The 11,777-nt window shown below is 37.9% G+C and overlaps 1 protein-coding gene across 1 annotated transcript; it reads right to left on the minus strand.

Annotated features, from left to right (window-relative positions):
- Positions 1-3,065: 3,065 nt before the first annotated feature.
- pla2g10 (phospholipase A2 group X) lies at positions 3,066-8,163 on the minus strand. The gene is made up of 4 exons (XM_042504761.1): positions 8,077-8,163; positions 5,620-5,788; positions 4,857-4,963; positions 3,066-3,380 (listed from the first exon to the last, which is right to left on the minus strand). The coding sequence occupies exons 1-4, from the start codon at positions 8,111-8,113 to the stop codon at positions 3,232-3,234; spliced, it is 462 nt and encodes a 153-aa protein (XP_042360695.1). The 5' UTR covers positions 8,114-8,163; the 3' UTR covers positions 3,066-3,231.
- Positions 8,164-11,777: the final 3,614 nt, after the last annotated feature.

The following is an 11,777-nucleotide window of genomic DNA, read 5'->3' on the forward strand; positions in this document are numbered from 1 at the left end:
ATTCAAACCGTGTGATGCAAAGACACATTCAGAGATTTACCATCTTCATTAATTATGACTCTAACTGTCTCCTCTGCAAATCTGCAATGATACTTATGTTATATTAAAGCATATACTGCAAAAATAATGCACGTAGCAGTCGTGAAGTTACCCATTGGTTAATGGACTCATGTCCCGAAGCCTCGTATTTGGCCGTTTGGCATTTCAGCCATTGCCATGTTGGTTTTTAGAGCCAGAAGAGATGAGGGGGTGAAAAGCTAAGAATTTCAACATGGGAGTCTATAGGGATTTACTTTGACTGTGTTTTGGAGCCAGCCTCAAAACGCTGTTTAAGGCACTGCAATTTTTGCCACATCTGTGTAGGTTGGTTTAAAGGGATAGTTCATCCAAAAATGAAAATTCAGTCATTCAGTCAGTCCACGAAACACTGGAGGTTCAAAGGGAAAGGTGTTGCACTCATCTCCCAAAACAGCTGAAGCAAATGGTGACCAGGATTCAAATATTAAAAAAATACATAATAAAACCACAAAATGTCTCCATACTGCTTGTCCAAAGTAATCCAAGTGTCCCAAAGGCCTGACGTGAGCTGGTAAACATTCAGACGATATGCATGCGCGGCTGGCATGTCTACCTCAATGAAGAACAGAAAGATTCAGATTACGACATACACAGAGGTAGTGTAACTTCATTCTCTGTTAAGGACACCATTACATAGTAAATAGTGGTTTGCCGTGTCATTAATATTCTGATTCACATACAGCTACTTTAAGGATCAAAATATTCGTGCAAGAGAGAGTACAGCCTGTGTTACACCATCATGAATACTAAATAGATCAGGGTACTGCAAATGTGAAGCAATTTTTCAGTTTCATGAACTCAAACAGCGACTGTACTGATTCATCCTGTACTACATCAAATAAAAACATAAATAGCAAATTTTAACACTAGCACCACAAAAACAAGATACTTAATGCATATATAACATTGGGTGTTTACATGTAAATACTTTAAAGAATACATATCACAAGCACACATATCACAGCCTTTATTGCAGTACCATACATTTTTCTTTTATTTTGAAGGGATTAGATGTAGAGCAACAAACAGGAGAGTGGAACTTTGAGCCTTCCTCTCAGATGGCGTATGACTTCCATAACTTCAGAGCTCATACCCACTGAAGGTTGGACACAATCGGGCAAGTGTTTGTGGGCCGTGACCCAGATACTTATTTCCAGTCCTGGACTTTGGACACTGCACCGCCACCACGGCATCATCTCCCATTTCAGTCCACACTCACGAGCGAGGCACTCATTCAACAAAGAAGCTGTGTTTCCTGTGTGAGCTCACGGACGGTGCTCAGCAGCGAGAAAGCTCACTTGAGCAGTGAACATCTGGGAGGGCAGTGTTTACTCTGATTACAGCCGTGGTGGTGATACTGTTTACTGGGTGTCAGAGAGGAAATGAAGGCTTTGGCTCAACAGTGGGACTTTCATCAGTTCGATCCAAAGGAGGTTCCCAAGCCAAACCCAAAACCAACTGCGGTGGAACAAAATAGAGTCTTTTACTGCATGTAAAACATATAAACCAGAGTAAATAACAGGTTGCAAGGAACTTCAATGCATTATTTATTTATTTTTTTTTTTACAAATCTATATCATGAACTGTCATAGTTTAGGCGTTTTCCATAAATGCTTGGTACCTCTAATGTCAGTGTATTTCTAGGTTAGTATTTGTGACTTTGGTACCATCTGCAGGCCAATATCTAGTATTCACATATTACAAACAAGGGAACATCCTGCTGGCGTGATGGAATTTTCTTTTGCTGTAGAAGCATCCCATATTGCAAAGATTGTAGATGTGAAATGCTTCTCTTGGTTTAAAAGGGAAAGACTGGCAAAGAGATCACACATGGTCATAATATTATGGGTACATTAGATCACTTAATAGCTATTTAGCAGATGTGGGACATTTTTTGCAAGTCATTTTTTGCAAGTTTCAAGTCTTTGCAAACTAAGTTTCAAGTCAAGTCTAAAGTCAAGACAGGCAAGTTCCAAGCCCTTAACCTTTCTACAAAATTTCCAAAAATCACAAATCTCTATTAAAATTTGGACTTATTTGTTAAAACAAGTTAGTTGGAAATTGTTGTGTCTCCATCTATTATTTTTGACCTGCACATTTTGCATGCTACTGTTCTTTTTGTTGACCGAAACATAGTTCCTGTATGGAAACATAATGATCTTTAGTATAATTTTTTTCCCACTGGCACTCAGTGATGTAACGTTACTCTTTATAATTCTCTCGTGCAACTTGACTTGGACACAGTTGGTTTGGTTCAAACAAAATGGATGTGATTAAATAAGTGTCGACTTCCTGGGAATGGATAGCATTAATGTTAGTTGATTCGGGAAATGAATTGATTTGTGGCACAATATTTAAATAAATACTTTTTTTATCATGGGGCGTACAGGAAGGAATCAAGTATTTTCAAGTCAGAGGGCTTAAGTGTAACTTATCAAATCAGTTGCTCAAGTCTGACTTCAATCTTATTCTGCTGATTTTACTGGGAAGTTCTTTAAAACAAAACAATTATGTAATGATACTATTAAGGCCTTAAAAGGAAATCAACACGTAAAACTTCTATATATGTTCTACAATAGCAATTGCATTTTCATCTGGTATGTCCCTAAAAACACACACAATGCTAGCTGAATATTTCATACTAGGAAAAGGAAAGAAAATGTCACAGTAGACTTGAAGATGGAAAAGCAGAAAAACGTCAGTTTCCCTATTAGCTCACTAAACTTCAAAAAGCTTTTTTTAAACCTCAAAGAAAAGTCAGAAACAAACCCAAAACACAGAGAGTCAACATCAGAGTTATAAATGTCCTGTACATGTTTTAAAAAAACAAAGCCCAGCCATTTGATCTTTCCCTCGCTGATTCACATTTGACCTTCCGCCTGAGCCTTGACTGACTTTCAACAATTGGTTTTAAATTTTTGAATCTCACACAACTTTAATCCTTTTTACTTTCCAGGCAATCATCATGTGTCAGAATGTTGGTGTTCATTTGTCTTTTATTAAAACAGCATATTTGATATAAACATTTTGTATCATTAATAAAAAAAATCCAATATAAGCCAAATAGTTTGACTATTTTACAGCAATGCCATCACCATTATTACTGCAGCATGTTATATTTACAAAAGGCGCACAGGACATACATTTATCGTGTCAGTAAATATTACACATTGGATGGTTGTGACCACAGAGGAAATCTGGCCATAGGGCATATTTCTGGATGAAAGGTGCTTTTCGCAAACATTTGGCAGCGTCTCTGTCACACTTGCACAGCAGCTTTTCACACTTGTCCTTCAAATTATCTATAAAGAGGAGAAAATAAATGTCTTTTTTTAGTTACAAGCTGAAAAGAGGATCTTACATATGCATGTTTTTTTGTCAGATGTTAAATGATCGTGATTACTTTTCCTACTGCTTGCTTCTCGGTTGTTAGCAAGGTTTTTATTTATTTTGCCTCCTAATGGTCAATTTGGTGCAGTTTCTTTGCAAATGAGAGACATTGGGCTACTGAACAGTAGTTATAGATATAATGAAATATTTTTTACACTGATTTATTAAAAAAATATCATAAACAAGCCACTTCTTTGGTACCTAAATGTGTGACCCACCTTAAGTCTGTTGCTATTTCTGTACAGAAATGAATGTGGTTTATGGGGGCTTAAAATACCACTAAGTATATGTTATAAACATCCCACCCTTACCCTCCAATTAAGTACATGCTAACTATTTTCATGGATATTTCTAAATCACACACAGCCCGATCTGTCTTACTTTTTATTTTCCTATGATAATGTGTTACAGAGTGGGGGAGAGTGGGGTCGGTTGGAACGGGTGGACAGTAGGCACAGGGCCTTTTTAGCAAGTTTGAAGGAACTATTCTGCCACACCTTCTTCGCTCTCAACTTTAATTTGGTGACCTTTTGACTATTCCTCAAATTTTACGAAGAGTTTTATAGTCTACAGCATGTTAGTAAGTTTTTGGGCTGTTTTGTAAAAACATATCTTTGGAAAGCTAATTTTCTGGCCTATCAGTTAATGCTAATTTTAGCTGGTAGCCAGCACAAGAGTCCAATATGTGTATGCTATCCCTGGAACGGTTAGGAAAGTTAGGTGGTTGTGAAAGTGTTGTAAATTTGGACAAAATTAACAGAGAGGCATTTCCTAATTGAATAAGACCTACAGTGAAGTCACTGTGGGAGTGTTTACTGTAAGAACTACATATAGGCCTACAATTATACCCCTAAACATATTTTGAATATGAAAGGTTCAAACCTTTTTAACACAAGTTGTTATCCCCCAAATTTTATTCTGCAAAATGAAACAAACTCAATAGTCAAAGTAAACCTATAAACTACATATAGCCTATGATAACTACATTGAGTTGATAGATTTCACTGAACAGACTCAAAAAAATCAGCCAAATTCCATATCTCAGTCATTTATGAAAATATAATAATTTTATAAATGTTTTCCTTTTTTCTTAAAGAAACTTGTGAACAAGAGACATTGTAAAGGTGTTCAAATTTTTTACTTTTTAGCCCAGAACAATGTGTTTCAACCAACCCAACCTGCTGTCCCAACCATCTCTGGGAGGCTGAATTTTGGGAAAATGCACTTCTTGTACATTTAAAAACAAAATGTTACAAAAATGTTCGAATCAACCTTGCTCTCCCCTACACAAAGCATAATATATACCAGTAAAAGAAGAAAGAAGCAGCTTTTTTACATTCAGTACAACAAAATATTATGTATGCATAAGTGATAAAAATATGCAGTACCACACTCCGCTTTCCTGTCCTCACACGTCCAATGATACTGGGCTGTTTTGGTATAGCAGCCAAGGCGTTCTGCATCTCCATAACAGCAATCATGTCTGTGGCAACACCTACATACAGAGAGATTAACGGCATGATAAATGTTTTATTTTGAAGGCTGAACTCTAGACAAGGCAGGGTCAAGACAGAAAGCATTAGGTGGGTTCAGTCCCAGCAGCGTGGTTTAAATCACACCACGACTATTTTAAAGGCAGGGCAGGATCGCCACATGAGTTTTCACAACAGATAGTTAGCAGTTAACTGGTTTGAGGGGGTTCAATGTCTTGTGGTGAAGAAGGAAGAGAAGGAGACGGCAATTAGGATTTGGGTGTGGAATTTTTGGACCTATTTGGAAGTACCCATTGGAGCATGTGAGTCTGCTGAATTTGGAAATCATCATCCCCTCCTTCCGTCCCATCGCACAGCATTTGTGGTTCAGTCGACTCATTCAGAAACGGAAACTGTGTCTACACTTGCAGGATGGAGGGTGACTGAGATGACATAATGTGTGCACATGATCCATGGGGAGGAGGGCTAAACATCACCATTGCATGCTAGATTATATCTTTGCATCACATAATGTTTAGGTGGACCATATAGAGTGTCAGCTCAATGTTTACATTTTCGCCCACACTATCATCAGGTGTCCAAATCCTTGTGAAAATAAAAACAGGCTTGGCAGTGTCGTATTTTCTCAAGAAAAGTGTGATTAAAGCTGCTTCCTCACCAGTCGGCCCTGTCTCTGGGCCAGCCTTGACCACCCAGTCCACAGTAGCATCCGTACATCATGTACGCCAAGGCAGATCTCCCTGTGCTGCATTTAATAGCTCCCGCCAACTCCAGTAACCCTCTTTTTGTCCGCTGGGACCTGCGTGTCGCCGCAGATGCCACGGCCACTGCAAAGAGAAATAGAGAACTAAAGAGGGAAAACAAACTCATCTCTCATCTTGTAACCACGTCTCAGTTTCTTTATAACCATACTATTGTGTAGTATCACTGTCCTGTTGTTGTTGTTATGATGACACTCAGGGGTGGCCATATTTATTTTATGGTCTTGTGTTAGATTGTTCATTTGCTTTTGTCCATTAGTTTTGCACGTCATAAGAAAGTCTCAAATTTTTGCACTTAAGTCCCAAGTCAAGACTGACATGTCACAAGTTATGCCCCAAGTCTTAAACTTTGAGTTTTGAGTCCTAAACAAGTCAAAATCATAGACTGTAAAAATAATGGACGTAGATACATAGCTGGTGAAGTTACCCACTGGTTTATAGAATGCATTTTGAACTCTAGAGGTCAGTATTTATGCCATTGCCATATTGGTTTTTTTGAAACCAGAAGTAGCCATATTTGGGTGAGAGGTTGGAGCTGTGGAAGAGGGAGGGGTGGATGTGACTGAGAAGCCAATCGGCAGACAGCCTGTCACTCAAAGATGCAGGTCCTTAATTATACGTATAGCTTTAGCATAAATAAAGTGTTAGCAGGTGAGTTATATAAGTAATATATATATAAGTTACATAATACCTGGGCATTGTAACAAGGGTGTCTATGGGGACTGGCTTCTGGGACCAGCCTCAAGTGGCAATTCAAATAACTTATTTTCAGCCTCAGAGGTTTGTCGCTTGGCCACAATGAACTCAACAGAGAAAAAATATGTTAAAATTCAGTTCAGATGTAACTAAGCTAACTTTAAGTATCAGCTCATTTGCCTTGGCTTACTGTTCTTTGTGTTAATTCAAATCATGAACGAAGTTGGAAGTTGTTGCATCTCCTTTGCATTCTGCAATTTGTGCCACTTTTGTGCAAGAAGAAAAATATCTTTGGTATGATTTTTGCCGACTGACACTCAGTAACATAGGATTACTTCTACATCGTTCTCTCCTGCATTTTGACAGGATGCTTTTGTATTGGTTCAAACAAAGTGGGGAGTTGAGAGTTGACTTGCTGGATATGGTAGTGTTTATTTTAGTGGTTTAAAGAAATGAACTGATTTGTTGCATACTTTTGAAATAAAATACTTTTTAATCGATGGGTTTTCAGGAAGGTATCGCATGTTTTCAAATCAAAAGGCTCACGATGAAGTAAGGTCACGAGTCACTGCAGTTAAAGTTCAGTCGCAGGTCTTTTCTAAATTTGACAAGTCCAGTCTAAAGTCATCAAATTTGTGACTCCAGTCTAACTCTAGTCCAAGTCATGTGACTTGAGTCCACACCTCTGCCCTCTATACACTCAATGCCAGTTTATTATGTACACTTCACTGAAAATAATGCACCCTGATATAACAAATCCTGCAATAGAGTCTAACTATGCTCTCTCTCTCTCCAGGGCTGCAGACCTGTTGAGGTTAGGTTCAGTTATTCAGCGGTATGGGACACACATAGGCCCGGCGTGCCCCGTGCATAAACCAGAGCAGCAGCCACTCCTTAGTCAGCAGATCTCCTCACACCAAACATGTTTACAGTGTGGCTTTTGGTTCCTTTATCCTGATTTTACACCCAGGCAGCACACTTTCCCTCATCCACTCCCTACATTGTTGACTTTATGGATTCCTCCCATTTATTTGTTTGACTTGTTTAAATTATTTAGTGGTTAATAAGTTACTTTATTGTTAGTATAACCAGGTGAAAGCAGTGAAATCTTTTAGAAGGCAGTTCCAGTGTTTCCATTATTTTGCCCAGCCTATTAATATCCATGAAGCAGGCTAAATAAACTCACTAATAAACTGGCAATTTAGTATATCTATAAAGTTCCATTTCTTAGTGGCTACATAATTTAAGCAATCTGGGAAAGCAGCCGACATGAACATTTTCAGTCTGTTTCTTCATATGCCCATGTTTCCACACAGAGCCCCAGTATGACAGTATATGGGACTGACAGAACTGACTTTACACTTACTCACATCTCACACCTCATGAACACCAGAAAGCTTTGGCCTGAACACCTCAGCTGGGTTTAAACTTGAAATGATGTGAAAGTAGAAAATGTTAGAGAGAAAAATAAGTTTAGTTTGTCTGCTCTTGCTGCCTTAGAATAACACTTTCACTGAATCACTCTGCATATGTAAACACAAGTAGTTTCCCCTCAAGCCTCGAACCTGCACTCCCCATGTGCCCTTAAAATAACTTTTAAAGTCTATGGCATTTTATCATTAGTTGGAGCTCCACTACAAAGTAAATAATAGCCTTACCAGATAACAGGAGAAGTATCCGGTAAAACGCAGTCATGGCATGCAATAGGCAGCTGAACTCCACACCAAGTGTTCACTTACACTCTGTGAGTGCAGAAGTGAGTGGGAAGCTTTTTTTAGATGCTGTTTGAATAATCCTTTGAGCATCACCATTGGCCAAAGGCTAATCCAGTGTTTGTCAAACTGTACGCCCCCTAGAGGAAACAGCCTGAAGGTTCTTCCTCTGAGCTCTGTCGGGGGAGTGTTTGTGTTTGCATCTCCAGAATTTATGCTTCAATAATGTGCGCCATGTATATACCTGATGATTTTTTAAAAAACTTTTCTATATTTGGAAACTTTATGGAAATCAAATAAATACAGGTAGAAATGGAAATATATTTGTCTGTCATTTTAGATGAAATATTCTTTTTGTCTTATTCTTGGACCGATCGTGCACCGCAATATTAAAGAAGATAAAGTTTCTGACTCACTTATTGAACAGCATGTTACATAACAGGCAGGAAGACAGAACACAGTTCAAACAAATTCCACAGACCGGAGTCACTCAGGGTGATCATTTCTAACGAAATTTATTGTTTACACAAAAAAGGGCTGCCCATGCAAAAGAAGGACACAAATATTTTGGAAATTGCTGCTACATGACCTGAGACAACTGAGGAAAAAGGCTGTGGCATTCACTTTGTCTGCAACTATCAGAACTGCGCAGCACTAAACCAATAAATGCTCCTGCAGCTGGTAGATATCATAATGCGAGCTTGGCCATTTTCTCCAGGGCCACATGAAGACATAGAGTGCCCCAGGGATGATGTTTTTAGGCTAATGTGGTAGTTAGCGTTGCCCTGCTTCCATCGGCTTGAAGCCAATGGGATTTTTCCAGCGGATTTTGGATCACTGCAGAAAATAAGATCATCGGCAAACAAACATTCATAATATTTACATATTTTGTACAGCAATTTAATATCCACAAATGAAAATCACTGTCAGGATTTTTGAAGCCCAAATGCAATTACCAAAAGTAAAAAGTTAATGTTAATCTATAAACGAACCACACACTGGTCGTCACCACTATGAGGCAGTAAAGCCATGTTCTCCATGGTTTGGCTTGATGACATTCTATAGTTTCATTTAGCCGCTTGGTAGCAACCGCCTGTTGAAAGACTTATAAAAGCTTAATTAAACAAATTTTAAAAATCTTTGAGTATGGAAAATGCTAGATGAATTAAGGTAGAAGGTTTCAATGAGCTTTACCTGTTGCTCACGCTGCACATTTTTAGTTACTCTATGCAACACAATTTGTGGCTCCACTTCCACTCAACAAATGCACCTAGACTTTCAGATTATGGTAATTACACCCTAATAATATACTCCCCCCTCTATAATCATGAAGACTCCATTCATCTCCTTCCCCTTGTAAATAAACTTGTCAGTGGTGTGAACAGAACAGACCCTCTCTCCATAAAACAAACTGTGGCTATCATTATTGTCTGTTTGATTTACTGAGCAGCACTTCAAGTGTCTCATTTCAGCAGCTGAGATTGTTTATTTGACAAATTGTAGACCTGATCTGGAAATGGCATAAATTGTGTCATATCTTTGGGTTTCATCTTTTTATTATGTTCTCTGAAAGTATATTTTTTTTACCTCTGTTACACTGGGCTCTGTTGTCATTCATATTGTGTTAATGTCAGGGCAGCAGGGCAACTAAATCATAAAAGACACAGGCTGTGGGGTTTTGATAACAGGGGACATATTCACAGTGTTTTTGTGATTCAGTTCCTCTGTGATTCTTCTGCACAATGTGAGATAAGCGCCTCCTCCTGGCAGTTATTGTAGCTGTCATGATGACTGCGCTTCATGAGAGGAGACACTGTGTATCCCCCTGTATCTGATTATTTTCAGCTCAACCTATGCATCGCCACAAAACATCTGGCCGACAGTCAGATCATATCGAGCCAAATGCACCTGATGCAAAAGCCTGAACAAGATACAAAAGTGCAATATATAATGAGCAAAAAAAAAATCCCAGACAATTTATGGTGTCCGATACTTGTTTTCTTGACATTGGCCTCCCAGGAGGCAGAGGATGAGATAATATTTGTATGAGATTGAGATAAACACAAACAAATGATCCAGAAATATACTTTTCAGATTAAATGAGAAACAAGCTGAGTTTCAGGAACAACCAGAGAATTATTTTGATATAAGAACAAACTGAGAGGAAGAAAGTGTTAGTTATCAGTCCAGCTGGGAGTCTGTGCATGAATTCTTCCTGATTAAGACTTAGACATTAACTCAGACCTAATTTGGGGAAATAAACTATGTCAGAAAATAAGCAGTGGCAAGTGGTTGGCTATCTGGCTCCACACTATCTATGGATATGCATTTGCTCCTCAAACCCATTCAGAAACCAATTATGTTCCAAACCAAAAAAAAAATATTGTAATGGTGAATTTCTCAATGCACTCATAAATCAGCCATCCTTGTGTTTTGTTCTTAGTCTCTATTTTGTGAGCCTTAGTTCCACATTTACATGCGCGCAGGATCTGAAAGGCTTAATGTGTTGATTAATTTCAAGATGAAACCACCAGGAAACTCACTGTCAGAGGGAGATTTGCTGGAAGGAGAGTTGATTGTGAGAGTTTTCATTGCCTCAGGCTTAACAGTCTGAACTGTGACGTGCTTTGTAGAATTGGCTGAGGGGATGGAAACACTGAGCAGGCATGTTTTGAACGGACACTTCAATAAAGCATGAAAATGTCACCACCTCTGACTAGATTGTGCTATGAAATGCAATGCTAAAGCTCTTTGAGATCATGGAGTGTCAGACTAAAAGGAAAGGCCTCTTCTGTCCATGTCATTTTGTGTTTTTTGTATTTCTTGAAAATAATCAATAATGTTAATCTATTGAAAGCAAAATGAACTGAAACTGACATCCCTAGTTTAAATTTGCAATATATTGATTACTATTGGGAAAAAAGTAAACTGAAGATTGACCTACTTCAAATGATTCAGGTTTGAGGCTGATGAAATTTCAAGCAATTTCTTCAATTTGTGTTTAATGTAGAAAAATGTTTCTGTTCCTCGATCTTAAGTCCTTTTTCTCACTTCTTTGACTCATACTTTCTCTGCAGGTATATCCTCTTTATCATACCTTTAAATACTCTTATTTCCATCATTTACATGCACTGACAAACTGGTCTTTTGTTGGGTATTTATTATTTTATAGGGGTAGAGTCATAATTTTATTCAAATTAATATTTTTCTTTTTATTATGTTACCAAATATTATAATACATATCTTTGCCAAAACTATTTATAAACCTGCCTTTCCTTGAGCTCTTCAGCTTCTTAAGACATAATTATTTTCTTTGGATGGCCAACATTTAACCCTAGAAAAAATAGAAAAAACACATTCTTGTCACACTTAAATTTCAAGGCTACATGGCACAAAGGAAAACTCTGTGATGACAAATGAAGTATTTAATAATACACATGACTGTAGTGCAACTTTTCAATCATAGACATACTAACATGACATATTTATTTGGTGTTTATTCTTTTAAAAGTGTAGAGTCAAGTCCCAAAGTTAAAGGAATTAAGGGTAATTAATGTGATTAATTCTTACAAGTAGTAGTAGTAGTAAGTGTCTTTACTATACATATTCATCCGTCCAATTAAAAAAATGTAACATCAACAACAACA

This window comes from Plectropomus leopardus, chromosome 17, assembly GCF_008729295.1.
Source record: "Plectropomus leopardus isolate mb chromosome 17, YSFRI_Pleo_2.0, whole genome shotgun sequence".
NCBI classification, from domain to species: Eukaryota; Metazoa; Chordata; class Actinopteri; order Perciformes; family Serranidae; genus Plectropomus; species Plectropomus leopardus.

Coding starts and splice junctions, on each gene's coding strand:
- pla2g10 (XM_042504761.1), bottom strand. CDS start 8,113: ATGACTGCGTTTTACCGGATACTTCTCCTGTTATCTG. Junction 5,789..8,076: donor GATACTTCTCCTGTTATCTG/GTAAGGCTATTA, acceptor TTCTCTTTGCAG/TGGCCGTGGCATCTGCGGCG. Junction 3,381..4,856: donor GGACAGGAAAGCGGAGTGTG/GTACTGCATATT, acceptor TCCTCTTTATAG/ATAATTTGAAGGACAAGTGT.